Source organism: Pan paniscus, chromosome 10 (assembly GCF_029289425.2).
Source record: "Pan paniscus chromosome 10, NHGRI_mPanPan1-v2.0_pri, whole genome shotgun sequence".
NCBI classification, from domain to species: domain Eukaryota; kingdom Metazoa; phylum Chordata; class Mammalia; order Primates; family Hominidae; genus Pan; species Pan paniscus.
In genome coordinates this window covers 37646951-37671264 of record NC_073259.2, presented here as the reverse complement: position 1 = coordinate 37671264, position 24314 = coordinate 37646951, and the positions used below count along the sequence as shown (strand labels likewise).

Sequence of the window (24314 nt, the reverse complement as noted above, 5' to 3'; positions counted from 1 at the left end):
ATTCCAGCACTTTGGGAGGCCGAGGTGGGCAGATCACAAGGTCAAGAGATCGAGACCATCCTGACCAACATGGTGAAACCCCGTCTCTACTAAAAATACAAAAAATTAGCTGGGCGTGGTGGTGTGTGCCTGTAGTCCCAGCTACTTGGGAGGCTGAGGCAGGAGAATCGCTTGAAACCACCAGAAGGTGGAGGTTGCAGTAAGCCAAGATCATGTCACTGCACTCCAGCCTGGACAATGAGAGCGAAACTCCGTCTCAAAAAAAAAAAAAGGCGGGGGTTTCAACATGTTGCCCATGGCTACCTTCAAGTCTGGTGGTGGGACGGGGGTAGCTCAAGCAATCCGTCTTCCTTGGCCTTCCAAAGTGTTGAGATGACAGGCATGAGCCACCACGCTCAGCTCTAATGGCTAGTAAGATGGAATATTTTCATGTTTGTTGGTCAGTTGTATATCTTCAGTTAATTACTTGTTTCCATCTTTTGTCAATTTTTTCCTTTTGGCTTGTCATGATTAAGTGTTCTTCAAATGCTTTGTTAAGCATGTTGTAAATGTTTTCTTCTAATGTTATCTCTTAATTTAGTGGTATGTTTTGACCTATTATTTATTTATTTTTTATTTTTTATTTTTTTGAGACGGAGTCTCGCTCTGTCACCGAGGCTGGAATGCAGTGGCACTATCTAGGCTCACTGCAAGCTCCGCCTCCTGGGTTCATGCCATTCTCCGGCCTCAGCCTCCCGAGTAGCTGGGACTACAGGTGCTTGCCACCACGCCCGGCTAATATTTTGTATTTTTAGTAGAGACGGGGTTTCACCATGTTAGCCAGGATGGTCTCGATCTCCTGACCTCGTAATCCACCTGTCTCGGCCTCCCAAAGTGCTGGGATTACAGGCATGAGCCACTGCGCCCGGCCTGTTAATTTTTATTATTATTATTTTTTGAGACAGAGTCTCGCTCTGTTGCCCAGGCTGGAGTGCAGAAGCGCAGTTTCGGCTCACCACAACCTCTGCCTCCTGGGTTCAAGCAATTCTCCTGCCTCAGCCTCCCAAGTAGATGGGACTACAGGCATGCACCACCATGCATGGCTAATTTTTGTATTTTTAGTAGAGACGGGGTTTCACTACGTTGGCCAGGCTGGTCTTGAACTCCTGACCTCGTTATCTGCCCACCTCGGCCACCCAAAGTGCTGGGATTATGGGCATGAGCCACCTCACCCAGGCTTATTTATTTATTTATTTATTTGTGAGACAATGTCTTGCTCTTTTGCCCAAACTGGAATGCAGTGGTGGGATCTCGGCTCACTGCAATCTCCACCTCCCTGGTTCAAATGATTCTCCTGCCTCAGCCTCCCAAGTAGCTGGGATAACAGGTGCCCACTACCACCCCCGGCTAATTTTTGTATTTTTAGTAGAGATGGGGTTTCATCCTGTTGGGCAGGCTGGTCTCAAACTCCTGACCTCAAGTGATCCACCCGCCTTGGCCTCCCAAAGTGCTGGGATTACAGGCATAAACCACCTCGCCAGGTGACTTTTCTGAGATGGAGTCTCACTCTGTTGTCCAGACTGGAGTATGGTGGCACGATCTCAGATCACTGCAACCTCTACCCTCTGGGTTCACATGATTCTCATGCCTCAGACTCCCAAGTAGCTGGGATTACAGGTTTGTGCCACCATGCCAGGCTAATTTTTTGTTTTTAGTAGAGAGGGAGTTTTACCATATTGTCCAGGCTGGTCTGGAATTCCTGGGCTCTAGCGATCCACCTGCCTTGGCTTCCCAAAGTGCTGGGATTACAGGCGTGAGGTACTGTGCCTGGCACATTGACCTATGTAATTTTTGATGTTAATTTTTTCTCTGTAGTATCCAAATTTATCATGCTTGGATTTCCCCATATCATCTTAGGCAAGTAAGAATTTGGTTAATGAATCATCAGTGGACCTGAAACCACCTACGTCAGTATCATCAAACTCTGCACTATCTAATATGGTAGTAACTAACCATATAGGATTATTTAAAAATTTTTGTTTTGTTTTTTGAGACAGGGTCTCTGTCACCCAGATTGGAGTTCAGTGGCATGATCTCAGCTCACTGCAATCTCTGTCTCCCAGGCTCAAGGATCCTCCCACCTCAGCCTCTAGAGTAGCTGGGATCACAGGCATGCACCACCACACCACGGTTTTTTTTTTTTTTTTTTTTTTTTTTTTTTTTTTTGTAGAGATGGGGTTTCACCATATTGCCCAGGCTGGTCTCCCTCCTGAGCTCAGGCCTTGGCTTCCCAAAGAGTTGGGATTACAGGTGTGAGCCATGGTGCCCGAACTGGATTATTTAAATTTAGTAAGATTTAATGTAATGGGTTTTTTTTGTTTTTTGTTTTTTTTGAGACGGAGTCATGCTCTGTTGCCCAGGGTGCAGTGGCACGATCTCTTTTCACCAAAACCTCTGCCTGCCGGGTCCAAGCGACTCCTCTGCCTCAGCCTCCCGAGCAGCTGGGACCACAGGTGCACACCACCACGCCCAGGTAATTTTTGTATTTTTAGTAGAGACAGGGTTTTGCCACATTGGCCAGGCTGGTGTCAAACTCCTGACCTCGTGATCTGCCCACCTTGGCCTCCCAAAGTGCTGGGATTATAGGCGTGAGCCACCGCACCCGGCCTGTAATGATTTTTATTTAAAAATCATTTCTTAGTTGCACTAGCTTTTCAGGTCCTCAGTAGCTCTATTTGGCTAGTAGTTACCTATCGGACACTGGATATATGGAACATTTCCTTCATCACAAAACATCACACTGCACATGGCTATCTCAGTAGGACCAACCGAATGAGAACCTATGTTTTAGATCCAAAACAGTAATGAGACTTTGGCATACATCAGAATCACCCGGAGAGGCTTGACAGATCACTTGACCCCACCTCCAAAGTTTCTGATTTAGTAGGTCTATTTGGGGGCCAGAATTTGTATTTCTAATGAGTTCCTAGGCAAAACTAATCCTGCTAGTCTGGGGATCACATTTTAGGAATCACTGGTTTCTAGTTATCAATAATATTCCAAATCCCTGGCCCCACATGGACAAGCTTATCTCAGGGATAAGACCTAGGAATCCACATTATCACAAAAAACTCCATGATTTTGATTGTTTGAGAATAGGTTCAAGATGAATCACAGGGCAATAGAAATAGGGAAGGAACTAAAGCTATAAAGGCTAATTCGCCGTGAGGCCAGAGAAGGAACAGTGGTTGAGGGACAGTTAGACTGCATGACACTTAGTTGTAGTATAAGCAGCTTTGCAGTTCTTTCACTCATGATGATGAGATACATAATGGGAATGGGTTGCTAAGTACTCAACTGAAGGCCATTGGATTTGAGATTAAGAAATTTAGGATTGGGGCTGGGCACGGTAGCTCACGCCTGTAATCCCAGCACTTTGGGAGGCCAAGGTGGGCAGATCACCTGAGGTCGGGAGTTTGAGACCAGCCTGACCCACACAGAGAAACCCCATCTCTACTAAAAATACAATATTAGCCGGGCTTAGTGGCGCATGCCTATAATCCCAGCTACTTGGGAAGGCTGAGGCAGGAGAATCTCTTGAACCTGGGAGATGGAGGTTGCGGTGAGCTGAGATCACGCCATTGCACTCCAGCCTGGGCAACAAGAGCAAAACTCCGTCTCAAAAAAAAAAAAAAGAAAGAAAAGAAAAGAAAAGAAATTTAGGATTGGCCTGGCACAATGGCTCAATCCTGTAATCCCAGCACTTTGGGAGGCTGAGGTGGGTGGATCACTTGAGGTCAGGCATTTGAGACCAGCTTGGCCAACCAGGTGAAACCCCATCTCTACTAAAAATACAAAAATTAGCCAGGAGTGGTGGCACATGGCTGTAATCCCAGCTACTCAGAGAGCTGAGGCAGAAGGATCGCTTGAACCTGGGAAACAGGCTGCAGTGAGCCGAGATCATGCCTCCATGTCAAAAAGTGACTCTGTGTCTAAATAAATAAATAAATAAATAATTTAGGAGTGAGTTCTGGATAAGTTCTTCACATGAACAATGAAATTACCCAGACTGACAATACAACTTGCGAACAAATGATTTGTCACTTTAGACTATCTGGTAAGAGCAAAGCAAGCCTGGCAATATCATTTTTTTTTTTCTTTTTGAGATGGAGTCTAGTTCTGTCCCACGGGCTGGAGTGCAGTGGCTTGATCTCAGCTCACTGCAACCTCCACCTCCTGGGTTCAAGCAATTCTCCTGCCTCAGCCTCCTGAGTAGCTGGGATTACAGGCGCATGCCACCATGCCCAGCTAATTTTTGTATTTTTAGTAGAGACAGCGTTTCACTGTGTTGGCCAGGCTGGTTTCGAACTCCTAACCTCATGATCTGCCTGCCTCGGCCTCCCAAAGTGCTGGGATTACAAGCGTGAGCCACCGCACCCGGCCAAGCCTGGCAATATCTTAAATGAGTTGTCACCAAGCCTTATTTGACCACCTACATATACCTGGATTCCAGATCCCATTACCATTGCCTAAATTTAGCCCTTCATCTCTTACCACTTGAATTACTGCACGAACTTGTTTCTTTACCTCCAAATCCACCTGCAAAACATTACTCATGCTATGGTATTTCTGAAATGTATTTTACCATACTGTGTTGAGAGAAAGATATTTGGTGGCGATATACGACGCTTTTTACTAGCAGGAATAGACATTCAACATTTAATTGTGGTCAATGTTTAAATGAAACCCACAGATCAGCCTGGCCAACATGGTGAAACCCCATCTCTAGTAAAAATATAAAAATTAGCTGGGCATGGTGGCACACGCCTGTAGTCCCAGCTACTCGGGAGGCTGAGGCAGGAGAATTGCTTGAACCTGGGAATTCAGAGATTGCAGTGAGCCGAAATTGTGCCACTGCACTCCAGCCTCAGCGACAGAGCGAGACTTTGTCTCAAAAAAACAAAAAACAAAAAAACACAATTGTCCCTTGGTATATTCCAGAGGAGTGGTTTCATGACCCCTCCACCACCAAGCATACCAAAATCAGACAGAACCCTCCGTATTCATGGGTTTGGCATTTTACAAATACTGTATTTTTGACCTGCATTTGGTTGGAAAAAATCCACCTAAAAGGGGTTCAAACCCATGTTGTTCAAGGTTCAAGTGCACAAGGATGACAGAATGTAGGGGTTAGAATAGGCCTTTACAAAAATCCTTAGAATTCACTGTTAAAATTCTCCATCCTACTGCCACCCTAGAACTCCATTTCAGTTGTCTTCTTATTTGCACAGGCTGCTAGATTCGACCAGGAAGTCCTACTCTGTATTCTCTATTACACCCTTAGTTATCAATTTATTTAATCACTATCAAAGCAACTAGATGTTAAGTTTTTCACAAAGTGCCAGCCTCCTCCCTACCTAGCCTACATCTTTTCCTATTTGGTACAATGCTGGGTGATCCACAAATAAAAAATTGTATTTTCAAAAATTTCTCAAAAGAATTCCTGCTGAACAGGAGACATTTCAATTAGCTTAGAACTAAAATGGGGGAGAAAACCTTCATGCTACTGTAGCAATCACCCTCAATCTGCCCTCCTTGGAAATAGCTAAGTTTAGGGAACTGTATAGCACCAATATCACAACCTATCAATATGGACAAAAAATATGCTATACCCATTCATCTAAACTTAAAAAATTTCACTCACAATCCTCCTAAATTGATCATTTTTTTTTCTTGAGAGGGGGTTTTGCCATGTTGGCCAGACATGAGTCACCACGCCCAGCCCAGAACATTTTTTGAGACAGTCTCGCTCTGCCGCCCAGGCTGGAGTGCAGTGGCGCCTCAATGCTGTGATTACAGAATTGAGCCACCGTTCCCGCCCCAGAAAATGTTAACAGAAGCTTTGAATTAGAGATGAGGTACAACGCACAAGGTCTGATACCTAAGCAATAAGGACTGATGAAAACCTGTTCAAGTGTTTGAACACAAAATATTTAAAATTATAGCCAGGTGACACACAGTGACACACACCTTAATACTGGCACTTGGGGAGGCCAAGGCAGGCATATCACTTGAGCCTAGGAGTTCGAGACCAGCTTGGGAAACATGGAGACCCATCTCTACAAAATACATAAAAGTCCACCAGGTGTGGTGCTTGAGGTATGATTGCACCACTGCTCTCTAGCCTGGGCAAGACCGTCTTTTTGAGATGGAGTCTCACTCGCAGCCCAGGCTGGAGTGCAATGGTACGATCTGGGCTGACTGCAACCTCTGCCTCCTGGGTTCAAGCGATTCTCCTGCCTCAGCCTCCTGAGTAGCTGGGGTTACAGGCATGTGCCACCACGCCTGGCTAATTTTTTTGCATTATTAGTAGAGACGGGGTTTCACCATGTTGGCCAGGCTAGTTTTGAACTCCTGATCTCAGGCGATCCTCCCGCCTCAGCCTCCCAAAGTGCTAGGATTACAGGCGTGAGCCACCGTGCCCAGCTTTTGAGACACTTATCTACAGAAAAGTTCGTGGTGCAATCTTGGCTCACTGCATCCCCAATGGCCCAGGCTCAAGTGATCTTCCCACCTCAGCTTCCAGAGTAGTTGGGATTACAAGAACATGCCACCACACCCAGCTATTTTTTTGTCAAGATGGGGTTTCGCAGGCCGGGTGTGGTTGACTCCTGCCTATAATCCCAGCACTTTGGGAGGCCGAGGCAAGCTGGAGTCCGAGACCAGCCTAGCCAACATGGTGAAAACCCAGCTCTACTAAAGATAAAATTAGCTGGGTACGTGGAGTGCGCCTATAATCCCAGCTAGTCAGGAGGCTGAGGCAGGATAATTGATTTAACCTGGAGGGTGGAAGTTGCACTGGGCAACAGGGCAACACTCCGTCTCAAAAAAAAAAGGGGAGTTTCACATTGCCCAGGCTGGTCTCAAGCAATCTGCCCGCCTCAGTCTCCCAGAGTGCTGTGATTAAAGGCACGTGGGAGCCACCGTGCCGGCCTGTATAATGCGTTTCAAGGCTGGGCAGTAAGCCAATGAATCATTAATTCCCAAAACTGAAGTATAAATTTTTTGAAGAAAAACAAGTTTTTAAAAAATGTTTCCCCCCCAAAGCTAAGAACTACACATCATAATACATTATGCGTATCTATTATCGCACTTTCCATCAAGTTTTTGTCTCGTTTGTCTCCCCTAGCCTAGCTTGTGAGCTCTCTGAGCTCAGCAATCATCTGAAATATTAATCTTTGTATCACCAGCACTTTAACTGCCTGCAACACAGGTCCTGAATATCTGACAAAAATACTAAAATACATAGTGTTTCTACGTTATGACAAATACAGAAGCTGTGAGGGAATGAAAACTGCCAAAATGCAGAAGTTCAAAGATTTAGAGGAGGACAACACATTTAGTTTTATTTCAATCAAATCACACAACACTTTCTTTTCCAACTGCTGCAAAGTGCATCTACAATATGCTATTACAGATCCACTTTTAAAAGGTTTCCTGTGACATTACAGCAAGCCTCTTTTTTCAAACAGAGGAATAATCCCAAATTCTTCCTCAAATAAACTCCATTCCAGTAAATGGTAAATACATAAAAATTACAGTAAGCCAGACACTTAAAAGGACAGCCAAGAAGTCTTCCAACAGTTTATTAGAAAGAATGTAGACATTTAAAAAAATCCCCACTGTCATGAACATAAATTGAGGTTTTCAGCCTGGGTATAAGCTGAATCAAAAAAAAGGAAATAAAAAATCCAATAGTGTATTAAACATTTTTCACTCATTTGCCATACTGACAGTGCAAATACAAATCTGGACTAAATGTACAGACTCTCAAGCAACAATGTACAGCTTTCTTCGTCCTCCATGCTAAGAGATGTAAAAGCTTAAGGGTCAAACAATACCAAATGTATAGGCTTCAAAAACCATCTAAGTTAGGGCATTCTCTAGTTTTAGCTAAGATACACCTGGAACACTGACAAGTCATCACTTACATAGAATAATGTGAAGTAAATTTTTTGAAAAATAAATTTTAGTGGAACAATCCTGAAGGATAACACCAGAGGAATAGCAGGTTACCAGTAAGGTGTCAACCAATTTGTTCCAGTCACTTTTGAATCCATGTTCTATAATCTAAAATTTATTCTCTTTCCCTAAGCTGAGAGCTTCCTATCATGTCAGTATCTATGTTATGAAGAAAAGGAGACTTAGGTGAGATGTTTTTATTTATCACAACTGCTGCATTAATTGCCTAGGACCTCAACAGCTTCATGAAAGTCTGGGAAATGTTCATGCATAAGGTTATTGCCTTAGCTGACTTAAAATTGCCCCATACAATGGTACATATCAACCCTTAGTGAAGCCTTTTAAAAAACAAACAGGTTGAAAAATGGGTTAAAGTAGGCAAATACAGCATATCTGCCTTTAGAGCTATCAACTCAGGAATTCTCTCAATTATGAAATCTTGCAGAGAAGTTATTTTTCTTTCTCAAAATCCAGGTGATGACAATATTCCTTACTCCAGATCTGGCATTTCTGAAAGAATTTTTAAAAATATTAGTATATAGTACAAGTGAATAATCTATCAATTTTACTGTCTTAAAGGAAAAGCAACCAAAAATCGAAATACATAGTTCCCCAATGAATTAATAGGCTGTCTTGCTATCAAGTTATTCACATTTCTGCTTTGGTTATTTATTCAAGGTCATAAAGAAAAAATTACTTTACTTCCAAAGAAGTTAACATCTCTATTTTGAGTTTGTTTTTTGATGCAAAGTATCACTGTGTAAACATACTTTTTATATACACTTACTTTCATCATCACTGTCTTGTGAATCCTGAAAGAGGGAAAATAAAGTTACTGAGCTGATCAAATATTCGTTTGCTAACTGAACAGTTTACCTAAAAAAGTTCAAGTGCTATATTTTTGACTAAAGTAGCACAGGTAGGTAGTCATATCAAGCCTAGAAATTTAGTCATTGGACTTGACTAGGTTTACCTAAGGTGAATGGATGTACAGCAGAGGATTTATCTACCTATAAAAAATGATGTGTGCCTTTTGGTGACAATTTAGCCCACCCGTTGAATCCATTCCTAAATTAACCTATCTCGGCATTCAAAGAGAAAACATGGATCAATATGAAGAAAAATGGACTGATAGAAGACAGTGAACTCTAATCCTAGCTGTTGAGTGAATATTAAGTATTTTTCTAAATAGCATTAAATAACTTTCTGGGAGATGTTAACAGGATGCTGGGGTTGGAAAGATGTTGAGAAAAGTAGTTTAGTATATCTTCCTCTTACAGATTTCCAATGTCCATCTTTTTTTTTTTTTGGGGAGGGGGGAGATGGAGTCTTGCTCTGTCACCCAGGCTACAGTGCAGTGGTGAGATCCGGCTCACTGCAACCTCTGCCTCCCAGGTTCAAGCGATTCTCCTGCCTCAGCCTCCAAAGTAGCTGGGATTACAGGCACCCGCCACCATGCCCGGCTAATTTTTGTATTTTTAGTAGAGATGGGGTTTCGCCATCTTGGCCAGGCTGGCCTGAAACTCTTGACTGCATGATCCACCCATCTCCGCCTCCCAATGTCCATCTGTTTTATCAGTCTCTGACCAATCCTGACATAAAACCTATTTAACTTACTTTCTTAGTCAAAATCATACCTATAAACTGACTCTCTTCTTTTTGAGATGGAGCCTCGCTCTGCTGCCCACACTGGAGTGCAATGGTGTGATCTTGGCTCACTGCAACCTCCGCCTCAAGCGATTCAAGCGATTCTCCCACCTCAGCTCACCAGTAGCTGGGATTACAGGCACCTGCCATCATGCCTGGCTAAGTTTTTTAAGATAGGGTTTCACCATGTTGGCCAGGCTGGTCTCGAACTCCTGACCTCACGTACTCTGCCCACCTGGCCTGCTGGGATAACAGACATGAGCCACCTCACCCGGCCTAAACTGACTGTTATAATTGAGTACGGTATTAATATATAATGTCTCCATACAATGATTCTTTGGAAATCTAATCCATTTAGGAATGGTCTACGGTACAACCAGTTCCCTAATAGATAACCATTCCTCAAAAATGGGCACATTTTAAAAATTGCTTTTCCCTTTTCTTTTTTTTTAGAAAATAAGAATTGTGAATCTATATAAAACCATTTGTAAATATGTTGTTTCTTACTATTTAATAGTATGAAAGTAAACAGAAAAAAGAATTTTTAGACTTACATCATCTGCTCCATCTACTTCTGGTAAATCTACATCCTCATCACCACCCATGTTGTTCATCATCTATTTGAAGTGTAAAAATTAGTTTTAAAAATGATGTTAAGTTAGGCCCTAATTATTAATGCTGTATGCTTCAGAATAAACCTTAAGTCTGCCACAGATATCAAAAAATGCAAAATGCAAAATAAATATAAGCATCTTCCCTTCTGGAAAAGGAAGATACAAAATCCTAAAAACCCATATGGAAATTAAAACTAAATTTTCCCTAAAGAAAAGCAAAGCTATTCATGCAACAGGTTTGACAAACATTAAAAATTCTAATTGAGTAGTGGTTACCTCTGGTGGTTAAGGAAAAGAATGGGATTCATTTGTAGTTGCACAGCTATCTATCTTAAGTTAGGTGGAACATGTATTAAGGTATTCTTTTTTTTTGAGAGAGAGTCTAGCTTTGTCGTCCAAGCTGGAGTATGGTGGCGTGATCTCAGCTCACTGCAACCTCCGCCTCTGGGTTCACGCAATTCTCATGCCTCGGCCTCCTGGGTAGCTAGGATTACAGGCGCATACCACCACACCCAACTAATTTTTTGTATTTTGGTACACACGGGGTTTCACCATGTTGCCCAAGCTGGTCTCGAATTCCTGGGCTGTAGTGATCCACCCACCTTGGCCTCCCAAAGTGCTGGGATTACAGGCGTGAACCACCGTGCCCAGCCTTTTTTATTCTGAGATGGAGTCTTGCTCTGTTGCCCAGGCTGGAGTGCAGCAGCACAATCTCGGCTCACTGCAACTTCCGCTTCCCGGGTTCAAGGGAGTCTCCTGCCTCAGCTTCCTGAGTAGCTGGGATTACAGGCAGATGCCACCATGCCCAGTTAGTTTTTGTATCTTTGGTAGAGACAGGGTTTTACCATATTGGCCAGGCTGGTCTTGAACTCCTGGCCTCAAGTGATCCCCTTGCCTCGGCCTCCCAAAGTGCTGGGATTACAGGAGCAAGCCACTGTGCCAGGCCTGGTATTCTCATCATGGTTTTAAGATATTGTGAAGAACCAAGAAATGATTTAAACTTAAACTATTATCAGATGATGAGAAACTTATTTTCTCAAGTTTAAACCATTTTTGTAATGTTTAAATTTTAGAAAAATAAAATCACATATGCATGGAAAAAAAATCAAACTTAAAAAATACATGATTACCCAGATTTTAGAATGGGAAAGGACCTTAAAAAGATAGTCAAACATACAATGGAATGTGTTCAGCCTAAAAGTATCATTCAGCCTTAAAGAAAAAAATCTGCCTTATGTGACAAAACACAATGAAGAATCTGAAGCACGTCACGCTATGTGAAATAAGCCAGTCACAGGACAAATACTGCATGATTCCACTAATATGAGATACCTAAGATTATATAAGATACCTAAGATAGAAAGACACACAAAAATAGAGAGTAGAATGGTAGATGCCAGGAGTTGGGGGGAAGGAAAATGCAGAGTTGCTACTGTTAAATAGGTATCAAATTCCAATTACACAAAATGCATAGTTCCAGAGACCTACTACTGTACAGCATTGTGCCTATAGTTAACAATACTGTATCATGCACTTAAAAGATAGCTGGGCATGGCCAGGTTTGGTGACTCATGCCTGTGATCCCAGAACTTTGGGAGGCCAAGGCGGGTGGATCACCTGAGGTCAGGAGTTCGAGGCTAGCCTGCCCAACAAGGTGAAACCCTGTCTCCACTAAAAATACAAAAATTAGCCGGGCATGGTGGTGGGCACCTGTAATCCCAGCTACTTGGGAGGCTGAGGCAGGAGAATTGCTTGAACCCAGGAGGTGGAGGCTGGAGTGAGCCAAGATCGTGCCATTGCACTCCATCCTGGGCAACAAGAGCAAAACTCTGCCTCAAAAAAATAAATAAATAGTCTGTTAAAAGAGTAGATTTCATGTGAAGTGCTCTTACCTCAATTAATTAAACACACACAAAAAAGGATTCAGTATAAAAATTTTGGGCAATCTATCTTTAATGAAATGAGTAACTGGGAAAGAGTTTCCCTACTCCAAAAGCACTACTCAATACTTTAAGTTTCTTTGGGCAGGAAAAATGCTAAATGTACCAAGCATAACGCTACGTGCTTAAGATAAACAGCAAGAGAAAACTGTACATATTCAAGAGATATGTAGGAGATAACAACAAAAACTGGACAACAAAGATAGCAAAAAAAAAAAAACAAAAAACAAAAAACAAAAACAGTGTTATAAGGCTGGCGGTGGTGGCTCAGGCCTGTAGTCCCAGCACTTTGGGAAGCTGAGGCAGGAGGATCACTTGAGCTCAGGAGTTCAAGACCTGCCTAAGCAACACAATGGCTTGCACAGCTAGGTAAATGGTGGCACCAATTTCTACAGGTAAGGAAAGTACAATTAAAAAATAATATGAATAGAACATCCTCCCTTCCTGTTGAAATCACCATGCCAGAGTCACTTGTGGAGAACTGTTAAGTAAGCAGTTGCAAAAAGCTGGAAACTTAGCTCCTTTTATTTAACTCTTAAGGTCTCAAAATACAAAATCTAGTTAATGAAAAATTTCAAATAGCAACAAGAAATGGATTTCATCAGTATGCATTCGACTTACACACTAATGTTCTTTCTGTACTTAGTTGTATTCTACTACATTTGATAAAGTCTATTCTGCCTACATAGAGATGAATCATTTATTCTTGGGCCATGGCAACGTTATTTGGGTGACATCTTAGAAAACAGACTTTCTTAAACTTTTTTCCTTGTATATCTCATGGTAAACATTTCACCATGAATTTTTTTTTTTTTTTTTTGAGACAGAGTCTTGCTCTGTCGCCCAGGCTGGAGTGCAGTGGTGTGATCTCGGCTCACTGCAACCTCTACCTCCTGGGTTCAAGCAATTCTCCTGCCTTAGCCTCCGGAGTAGCTGGGATTACAGGCGTGCACTACCACGCCCAGCTATTTTTTTGTAGTTTTATTTAATTATTTATTAATTTAGAGACGGCGTTTTGCTCTTGTTGCCCAGACTGGAGTGCAATAGCGATCTTGGCTCACCGCAACCTCCACCTCCCGGGTTCAAGTGATTTTCCTGCCTCGGCCTCCCGAGTAGCTGGAATCACAGGCATGCACCACTACGCCCAGCTAATTTTGTTCACGCCTTCTGGGTTCACGCGATTCTCCTGCCTCAGCCTTCTGAGTAGCTGAGATTACAGGCGCCCGCCACTGCACCCGGCTAATTTTTGTATTTTAGTAGAGATGGGATTTCACCATGTTGGTCAGGCTGGTCTCGAACTCCTGACCTCAGGTGATCCGCCCACCTCAGCCTCCCAAAGTGCTGGGATTACAGGCGTGAGCCACCGCGCCCAGCCTATGATTCTTGTGTTTAACAGTTTATCGTTCTGTATTTATTTATTTATTTGACCGAGTCCCGCTCTTTCGCCAGGCTGGAGTCCAGTGGCACGATCTCGGCTCACTGCATCCTCTGCCTCCAGCGTTCAAGCAATTCCCGTTTCAGCCTCAGGAGTAGGTGGGACCACAGGTGCCCAGCTAATTTTTTTTGTATTTTAGTAGAGATGAGGTTTCACCAAGTTGGCCCGTATGGTCTAGATCTCCTGACCTCGTGATCCGCCAGCCTTGGCCTCCCAAAGTGCTGGGATTACAGGTGTGAGCACCGTGCCTGGCCAAAAGTTTACAGTCTTATTTTATGACTTCAAAATCCAAGTCAACTACTGCAATCATGCTTAAAAAAAAAAAAAAAAAAAAAGGCCCAATGATGAAATTAGCAAACTAGCTGTGTTAGTTTGTCTTAATACATTAACTTTTGTAACTTTTGTAGCTAACACTGATTCCTTTTAAAATCATTAAAATGGCTCAACTTCAGGATTAAAATTGCCATTGTTAACATCTATTTACTATGACCGCAAGATGGTCTTAAAAATAAAATAACGTGCATCATGAATACCATTAGGTGCCCAAAACCACATTAAATTGACTACATAGACAGGTACCGTGTACTTCGAATGGGGAGAGGTCCATTTAAAGGAACTTACCTCAGAGAAACGATCAAAATTAGACATGTCTTCATCTGAATCATCTTCCCAGTCTTTCCAATTATTGAAGTCGACACTAAGCCAATTAAGCTATAAATCAATACAAATATCACCCTAAGATTAGGCTAATTTGCATTTGGCATGAACCTTAAGACTACATTTTCTTTTCTTCTAAAGAGACCAGGTCTTGCTATGTTGCCCAGGCTGGAGTGCAGCAAGCATTCACAGGTGCAATCCCACTATTGATCAATATGTGAGTTTTGACCAGCTCCGTTTCTGACCAAGGGTCTTGTTTACCCTCTTCAGGCAACCTGGTGGTCCCCACTTCCTGGGACAACACCGTACTGATGTTAACTTAGCGTGGTTACCTGACTGACATATGGCAATGCAACCCAGAATTGGGCGCAAGTAGTTCTCCCACTTCACCCTCCAGAGTAGCTTTTAACTACAACAGGCACATGCTACTGGTGCCTGGCAAAGCAATATTTTTTGAACTGTGACTTTGTATTTTTAGGAGGGCATGTAATTAGCACACAAAGAATAGACTAAGCTAAATGAGGTGGCTCACACCTGTAACCCCAACACTTTGGGTGGCCAAGGTGGAAAGACTGGTTGTGTAATCCTTCAGGAGTTCGAGACAGCCTGAGCAATAGTGGATCCTGTATCTGGGGAAAAAACAAAAAAACAAATTTCCTGGGCGTGGTGGCACATTCCTATAATCCTAGCTATTTGGAGAGGTGAGGTGGGTGGGAGGATCGCTTAAGCCCAGGTGGAGGCTACAGTGAGCCATGTTCACACCAGTGCACTCTGGCATGAGTGGCATGAGACTACCTAAAAAAAAAGATTAGGCCGCTGTCGTGGCTCATGCCTGTAGTCCCAGCACTTTGGGAGGCTGAGGTGGGGAGACTGCTTGAGCCCAGAAGTTCAAGACCAAGCTGGGCAACACTGTGATACCCCTTTTCTACAAAAAATACAAAAATTAGCCAGGTGTTGTGGCATGCCCCTACAGTCCCAGCTACTTGGGGGACTGAGGAGGGAGGATCACTTGGAGCCTGGGAAACTGAGGCTGCAGTGAGCCGAGATCGTGCCACTGCACTCCAGCCTGGGTGACAAAGAGAGACCCTGTTTTGGGGGAAAAAAAACACTGAAAATTGTTAAACATACCTTTTGAAAACAAATTTACTAGTAAGAGCTATTTTCAGTTGATTATTTTTTCACCAAGCTTTGTCCACTCCCATGTGATAGCTGAGTAATTTATGCAAAGTCTGTCTCTTAAGTACAAAAGATTCTACACCAGTTAATAACTGATATTCTGATCACACTTCGTATTAAGTTAAAACTGAGTAGACAAAAAACATGAACATGAGGCTTTATACTTAGCTGTGAAACAAAAACACAGCCATATTCCTTACATCAAATAAGTATATCTTTTATTACCTAAAATAAAAATATCAAACTTTTCAAAAAAGGAAAATGAAACCTACCTTTGCCCTTTCTTTTGTTAACCTTGGCCATGACTGGCCAGATTCTCCTTTTCGTAAACAACATAAAATTGATCTGTCCGTTCTTTTATGCTTGGAATCCTAAAAACAAAAGGACCATCATACCATTTATCTTTCCAGCATCATTACATGATAGAAAATAGCTTGTCATTTCTCACCTTTTTCATTTCTTTACCTAAATTTTCTCTGGACTCTGAAACATGCCCTTGACTACTAAAAACTTCAAACTATCCAACTGCCACAACCTCCTTTAAGTTTCATTTTTTAAAAAATTTTATTTTTTTACCTTCTATTTCCTACTGAAATAATCTGCACAACAAAGTTTAAAGTTTAACCTGGTACCATTTTTTTCTTTCCTGCACACGGTAAACAGAATAAAACCTTAAAAACTTTAACTAAAAATGATATAACCACAGAATGGTTTAAAGATTCTATTCTTAGATAAGGGAAGCCTTGGCCGGGCGCAGTGGCTCATGCCTGTAATCCCAGCACTTTGGGAGGCCGAGGCAGGTGGAACACCTGAGGTCAGGAGTTTGAGACCAGCCTGACCAACATGGTCTTTACTAAAAACACAAAAATTAGCCAGGTGTGGTGGCATGTGCCTGTAATCCCAGCTGCTCCAGAGGCTGAGGCAGGAGAATCCCTGGAACCTACGAGGCAGAGGTTGCAGTGAGCCGGGATCGCTCCATTGCACTGCAGCAGTCTCAAAGAACAAAACCAACCAAACAAACAAAAAAAACAAATAAAAAAGATGAGACGAGCCTCAAGGATACTACTCTAAGCCCAAACAGTGATAGCAAAAACAAAAAGTATGCAGAAACCAATTTTGGAGGAAATATTCTACAAAATGTAAATATACATAGTTTGCCTCACTGTTAAGAAAAACAGAACTAATGCTTATTGCTAAAAAGAATACTTGGTATGTCTGTTTCCTCACAACTAAAATTTGGATTAAAGCATAAAGACTACTTACATTTGGATCAATATAGTGAAAAAGATCAATTTCATTTAAATGCTTAAAATTGTCACTTCCTCCGAGACAACTGTATAAAATAATAAAGAAAGAATTAAGCCTCTTCAAAGAGACAAAGATTAATAATAACTTCAACGAAAAGACAAGCCAGTCAAAGTTATTCAGTTGTGTGAATGACTATTTTACATCATTGGATAAAAAGCTTAACTTACCTGAATGTAAGTTTGGATTTTTCAAAATTTACATTAACATCCTTACTGTCTTCAACACAAAATTCAATGAAGACATAGTCCCTTCGATCGTACCACTTTGCAGAAGCAGGCTGCCTACAAAAGGATAAAGTAGGGAAAGTCAAGCTGGAAGTCATTAACTAAACATTTACATACTAACCTTCGACACCATTATAGCATTATTTCAGGGCAGTTTGTTACAATTTTAAACAAAAACTACATTTTTACCTTAACAGCTACATTCCAAGTTAAAACCTATGGGTCTAACAAGATCTAGTTTCAGAATGATTCCAATTTCATAATAGGAAAGATTTAAAAACCAAACAATGCTTAGTAGAGTTAGCCGTTTATCTAGTCCTATCAAAAATTATGTTACTTGGCTGGGTGCAGTGGCTCACACCTGTAATCCCAGCACTTTGGGAGGCCAAGGCAGGTGGGTCACTTGAGGCCAGGAGAGCTAGAGACCAGCCTGACCAGCATAGCGAAACCCCGACTCTACTACAAATACAAATACCAAACAAAACAAAACAAAACAAAAAAGCCGGGTGCGGTGGCTCACGCCTGTAATCCCAGCACTTTGGGAGGCTGAGGTGGGTGGATCACCTGAGGTCAGGAGTTCGAGACCAGCCTGACCAACATGGTGAAACCCCGTCTCTACTAAAATACAAAAATTAGCCAGGCACAGTGGCAGGCGCCTGTAATCTCAGCTACTTGGGAGGCTGAGGCAGGAGAATCGCTTGAACCTGGGAGGCGGAGGTTGCAATGAGCCGAGATCGCGCCATTGCACTCCAGCCTGGCAACAGAGCGAGACTGTCTCAAAAAAAAAAAAAAAAAAAAAATTAGCTGGGCATGGTGATGCAGGCTGTAGTCCCAGATACTTGAGGGTTGGGACTGAGGCACAAGAATCACTTGAACCCAGGTGGTGGAGGCTGCGGTGAGCTGAGATCATGCCACTGCAATCCAGCCTGGGCAACAGAGACTCTGTCTCAAAACAAACAACAACAACAACAAAACACTGGTACATCAGAGCTTCACTTTTTACATTAAGTTCACTGAAACCAGGAGAATCAATCTCCTTTCCTCAAATTCAGCAATCTAGAATTTTATCAGTTTCCTCAAAATTAATACATTGAAGTCCTAACCCCCAGTACATCTTAAGAATGGGATTGTATTTGGAGAAAGTGTCTTTAAATGACAAGTAAATATGAGGTCTTAGGATAGACCCTAATCCAATGACTGTTGTCCTCCTATATAAAGAGATTAGCACAGAGGGAAGAAAGAAGATAGCTATCTGCAAACCAAGGAAAGGCCTCAGAAGAAACTAACCCTGCTGACACCTTCGCCTTGGATTTTCAGCCTCGTGGAAACGTGAAGAAATAAATTTCTGCTGTTTAAGCCACCCAGCGTGTGATACTTTCTTATGAAAGCCTTAGCAGGCCAGGTGCGGTGGCTCACGCCTGTAATCCCAGCACTTTGGGAGGCGAGGCAGGTGGATCACCTGAGGTCGAGAATTCGAGACCAGCCTGACCAACACAGAGAAACTCGTCTCTGCTAAAATTACAAAAAATTCAGCTGGGCACAGTGGCTCACGCCCGTAATCCCAGCACTTTGGGAGGCCGAGGCAGGAGGATCACAATGTCAGGAGATTGAGACCATCCTGGCTAACACGATGAAACCCTGTCTCTACTAAAAATACAAAAAATTAGCCAGGCATGGTGGCAGGTGCCTGTAGTCCCAGCTACTCGGGAGGCTGAGGCAGGAGAATGGCATGAACCCAGGAGGCGGAGCTTGCAGTGAGCTGAGATCGGGCCACCGCACCCCAGCCTGGGCAACAGAGCAAGACTCCATCTCAAAAAAAAAAAAAAAAAAAAAAAAAAAAAAAATCGCCAGGCGTGGTGGTGCATGCCTGTAATCTCAGCTACTCAGGAGGCTGAGTCAGGAGAATCGCTTGAACCTGGGAAGTGGAGGTTACGGTGAGCCGAGATCAGGCCATTGCACTCCAGCCTGGGCAACAAGAGTGAAACTCTGTCTCAAAAAAAAAAAAAAAAAAAAAAAGTGCTGGTTCACACCTGTAATCCCAGCACTTTGGGAGGCAGAGGCAGGTGGATCACGAGGTCAGGAGTTCGAGACCAGCCTGGCCAATATAGTAAAACCCCGTCTCTACTAAAATTGCAAAAGTTAGCTGGGTGTGGTGGCACGTACCTGTAGTCCCAGCTATTTGGGAGACTGAGGCAAGCCAATCAGTTGAACCCAGGAGGTGGAGGTTGCAGCGAGCCAAGATCACGCCACTGCACTCTAGTCTGGGTGACAGAGCAAGACTCTGTCTCCAAAAAAAAAAAAAAGAAAAAGAAAAAGAAAAAAAGTCTTAGCAAGCTAATATAATCATGTCCCAGATAAAACAAATTTAAATTATCAAAACCAGTGGTTAGGCCATGAACCAAAAATGATTCCTACATTTTTTAAATGTATATTTTTAAAAAAAACCCAGGAGGCGGAAGTTGCAGTGAGCCAAGATCACACTACTGCACTCTAGCCTAGGCAACAGAATGAGACCAAAAAAAAAAAAAAAAAAAAAAAAAAGTGAATCAGATAAGAGATATTTGTGGCCTGCAAAGCTGAATATTTACTGGCTGACCCTTTGTACAAGTTGGCTAACACATTAAAACTACAAACAGGGCCGAGTACGGTGGCTCACGCCTGTAATCTCCAGCACTTTGGGAGGCTGAGATGGGTGCATCACCTAAGGTCAGGAGTTCAGAGACCAGCCTGGCAAACATTATGAAACCCCATCTCTACTAAAAATACAAAAAATTAGCTGGGTGTGGTGATGGGCACCTGTAATCCCAGCTACTCAGGATGCTGCAGCAGGAGAATCGCTTGAAACAAGGAGGTGGAGGTTGCAGTGAGCCCAGACCACGCCATTGCACTCCAGCGTGGGCAACAGCGTGAAACTCCGTCTCAAAACACAACACAAAAACTGCAGACCAGGCGCAGTGACTCCAGCCCATGATCCCAGCACTTTGTGAGGCCAAGGCTGATGGATCACCTGGGGCCGGGAGTTTGAGACCAGTCTGACCAACGTGGAGAAACCCCATCTCTACTAAAAATACAAAATTAGCCAGGCGAGGTGGCGCATGCCTGTAATACCAGCTATTTGGGAGGCTGGGAGGGGGAGGGGGAGGTGGAGGTTGCGGTGAGCCGAGATCACGCCACTGCACTCCAGCCTGGGCAACAGAGAGAGGCTGTGTCTCAAAAAAAAAAAAAAAAAAAAAAGCCAAAATAGGATTGTAACCCAGCATTTCTGACAGAAGGCTTATTTTTTTTCACTTCACAAAAAGGGACAATAATTTCTCCAGCGGTCCTTTTATTGCAAAGTAACTAACCATGTCTCTGTACTTCCAGTTTGTTTTATTATATAATCTAAACTAGCTTCTGCATACTTGACAACATGATAATGGAGTCCTGAGAGTCTAAAATTTGTTATGGAGGCAGTGAGAGAGTGATATTTGACCTTGAGTCTTTCTTGAACAAAGAAAAATTCTTTTATCTCCTGGGGATGTTAAAAGAAGAATGCTTCTGGGTCTAAAACCAAAGCAAGAAATTAATTTTTTTAAAAAAAGAATGCTCAAAAGACGGAATGTGGAAAGCCACAAGAGTTGCTTGATAGAAAAGTGCTAAGTGGGTATGCGTGGTGGTTCATGCCTGTAATCCCAGCACTTTGGGAGGCCAAGGCAGGTAAATCACTTGAAGTCAGCCTGGACAACATGGTGAAACCCCATCGCTACTAAAAACACAAAAATTAGACAGGCATGGTGGCGTGCTCCTATAGTCCCAGCTACTTGGGAGGCTGAAGCACAAGAATCCTTGAACCTGGTGGTGGAGGTTGCAGTGAGCTGAGATCATGCCACTGCACTGCAGCCTGGGTGACAGAGTGAGATTCCGACTCAAAAAAAAAAAAAAAAAAAATAGCGCTGGCTAGGTGCAGTGGCTTATGGCAGTAATCTCAGCACTTTGGGAGGCTGAGGTGAGCAGGTCACCTGATGTCAGGAGTTCAAGACCAGCTTGGCCAACCACCGTGGTGAAATCCCGTCTCTACTAAAAATGTAAAAATTAGCTGGGCATGGTGGCGCACACCTGTGATCCCAGCTACTAGGATGGCTGAGGCGGAAGAATTGCTTGAACATGAAAGGCAGAGGTTGCAGTAAGCCAGATCACGCCACTGCACTCTAGCCTGGGCGACAGAGTGAGACTCCTTCTCCGCACCACCAAAAAAAAAAAAAAAAAAAAAAAAAGTGCTACATTTTCCATAAAACATTACCTTGAACAGCTTTCACCTTTGTATCTTAGAGTGGAAACTACCACATAAAATAACTCGCTAGGATAGAGGTTCACAAGCCTTCCTGGTATATAGTGCCCTTGGTGTCTGAGGAGTTTTGTTGTGCTCTTAAGCCAAAAGGAGTAACTAGCAGTTGCTTTGATGATATAGCTGTATCCAAGCAACATAACTATATTGTCTTAGCAGCCTAGTAGCTATTGGAAAAACGAATTTACATTATTGGAAAGAAAAATATATATAGTTTCTTATATAACCATACCTATCAATGGAATGTGTATGGCTTTTGGATACTATATAACTTCTCAAACTTTGAAATGACGTCTATCATCTCACTCCTTGTTCCCATTATTATTTTTTTTTTGGTGGGGTGGGTACCTGTGTTTTTTTGAGTTACAGCAACCACCAGAAATTCAGTTTTGAGAAGATGAAACCTAATGGAGGGGTTTGCAGTACAATCTCATATTGAAACTGAACAACCTGAAACTAATAGTTTGCTTGGTGTCTTGGCTAATGTTGAGTATCACTGAATTACTCTGAAATTTAAAATATCCCAAGGTAGTTGTGAGTTCCTCCATGGGGCCCTGATACATCTTGGCACATGATTTGGTAGCCACAGACCACAGGACTAGCAGGTTTATTCAGAAAGTTTTATAGTACTACAGCTGATTACAGAAGATCTCAAATATCTTACGGTTTCCCTGAGCAATGAGTATGTAGGAGACAGCTTGGTGTCAGACATTTATAGGCAAGGTGTTTGATACCTAAGAAGGAAAAACCATTTATGAACTCCAGAACTACTTTTTTCCTTTCCATAGCAGAACTTTGATGTCTCATTCCTCACATATTACAAATAGGTATTTTTAATTTATTTATTATTTTTGAGATGGAGTCTGGCTCTGTCGCCCAGGTTGGAGTGCAGTGGCGTGATCTCGGCTCACAGCAGCTTCTGCCTCCTGGGTTCAAGCAGTTCTCCTTCCTCAGGCCCTTGAGTAGCTGGGATTACAGGCGCCCGCCACCAAGCGTGGCTAATTTTTGTTTTTTAGTAGAGGCAGGTTTTCACCATGTTGGCCAGGCTGGTCTCGAACTCCTGACCTCAGGTGAGCCACCCGCCTCAGCCTCCCAAAGTGCTGGAATTACAGGAGTGAGCCACCATACCCAGCCTGTTTTGTCTTTTATAATAAAATGTGCATTGCACATAGTAAAACTATCAAATGAATTAAAATAACTGGGACACTTTTCCTAGCAAACTGTTTCCATCTAGCTTCTTTGGTGCATCAATTTTTTATAGTGAAGGGTGCTTACAGTGTTTTATAAATTAGAGTTATAACTCACCAGATACTAACATATTAAAATTATGGTATTTAGGAACAAATACGGTCTCTGTCCTTTTAAGGCTAACAAAGAGACCTTTTAGATAGGACTATAGAGGATTTTAGGTTATGCAAAATGTAATTGCTTGGATTGGTGTATAGCCCTTCTATTGAGCTTAGAAATGCTTGTCACATCAGCGTGGAATAGGCTGGGCACTGTGCCTCATGCCTGGAATCCTAGCACTTTAGGAGGCCAAGGTGAGAGTATCATTTTGGGCCAGGAGTTCAAGACCAGCCTGGGCAACACTGCGAGACCACATCTCTGCCAAAAAGAAAAAATCCGCTGGCCATGGTGACACATGCTTGTAGTCCTAGCTAACTGGGGGGCACTGAGGTGGGAGAATTGCTTGAGACAAGGAGTTTGAGGTTATAGTGAGCATGGTTGTACCACTGCACTCCAGCCTGGGCCACATAGCAAGACCCTGACTTAGAGAAGCATGGAGACCAGGAGTGATGGCTCACATCTAATATCAGCACTTTGGGAGCCCAAGGCTGGCAGATTACTGGAGGCCAGGAGTTCAAACCAACCATGCCAACATGGCAAAACCGTCTCTACTGAAGATACAAAAATTAGTTGGGCATGGTAGCATACCTGTAATCCCAGCTACTTGGGAGGCTGAGACATGAGAATCGGTTGAACCCAGGAGGCGGAGGCTACAGTGAGCTGAGATGTGCCCCTGCTGCACCCCAGCCTGGGCAACAGAGTGAGACTCTGCCTCAAAAAAAAAAAAAAAAAAAAAAAAGGAATGTCCGCCTGTGGGGTTTATTGTTGTTTTGCTTTAAGTAGTAGATTATTTACATAATGTATGCAGAGGTGGAAAGTTTTGAATCTATAGGGATATGACTATTAAAATGAATTAACAGTCTTACACAATGGTTATGAGTTTAGCCAGTGTTAGCAGAAAGGCTAGAGATAAATCCAGTATAATTAGTTTAGAAGCTAGAGTTAAAGCTAAACTCAGCCCCCTCTCCATATGTTTTGGGTTTGTTTTTTTAGACGGAGTCTCACTCTGTCACCCTGGAGTGACAGGCTGGAGAACGGTGGCATGATCTTAGCTCACCGCAACCTCCACCTCCCAGGTTGAAGCGATTCTTCTGCCTTAGCCTCCCGAGTAGCTGGGATTACAGGTGCCTGCCACCATGCCCGGCTAATTTTTGTATTTTTAGTAGAGACGAGGTGTCATCATGTTGGCAAGGCTGATCTTTAACTCCTGACCTCAGGTGATCCACCTGCCTTGGCTTCCCAAAGTGCTAGGATTACAGGCATGAGCCACCGCACCCAGCCCTCTCCATATGTTAATAGGAGAAAAAGAGATGGTGTAATCCTCATGGAAGGCAAAAGGAGATTTCATAAACGCTGGTTTTCCATTTTTGTTTTGTTGGTTTTGGGTTTTTTTTTTTTTTTTGAGAAAGTCTTGCTGTCGCCCAGGCTGGAGTGCAATGGCGCGATCACAGCTCACTGCAATCTTCACTTCCGGGGTTCAGGTGATCCTCCTGCCTCAGCCTCACAATGAGTAGGTGGAACTACAGGCATGCGTCACCACACCTAGCTAATGTTTTCACATTTTTAGTAGAGATGAGGTTTTGCAATATTGGCCAGGCTGGTCTCGAACTCGGCCTCAAGTGATCTGCCCACCTCAGTCCC

General features: G+C 42.9%; 1 protein-coding gene across 11 annotated transcripts in view; it reads right to left on the bottom strand.

The window, feature by feature from the left end:
- Positions 1–7358: 7358 nt before the first annotated feature.
- The window catches only part of PTGES3 (prostaglandin E synthase 3), a 28959-nt gene continuing 12003 nt past the window's right edge, over positions 7359–24314 (bottom strand). For 2 of the 11 annotated variants that reach the window (XM_008978559.4, XM_003824906.6), the window contains exons 2-8: positions 16946–17059; positions 16734–16803; positions 15743–15841; positions 14259–14348; positions 10203–10265; positions 8789–8813; positions 7359–8511 (exon numbers count right to left, since the gene is read on the bottom strand). In XM_008978559.4, the coding sequence (XP_008976807.2) occupies positions 8492–8511; positions 8789–8813; positions 10203–10265; positions 14259–14348; positions 15743–15841; positions 16734–16803; positions 16946–17059 (481 nt within the window). In that variant the 3' untranslated portion in view covers positions 7359–8491. Of the gene's footprint in view, positions 8512–8788; positions 8814–10139; positions 10266–10294; positions 14349–15742; positions 15842–16733; positions 16804–16945; positions 17060–24314 lie in introns of those variants that run through there. The other 9 variants (XM_034935630.3, XM_057299423.2, XM_008978561.4 and 6 more) reach the window with 5 other exon arrangements.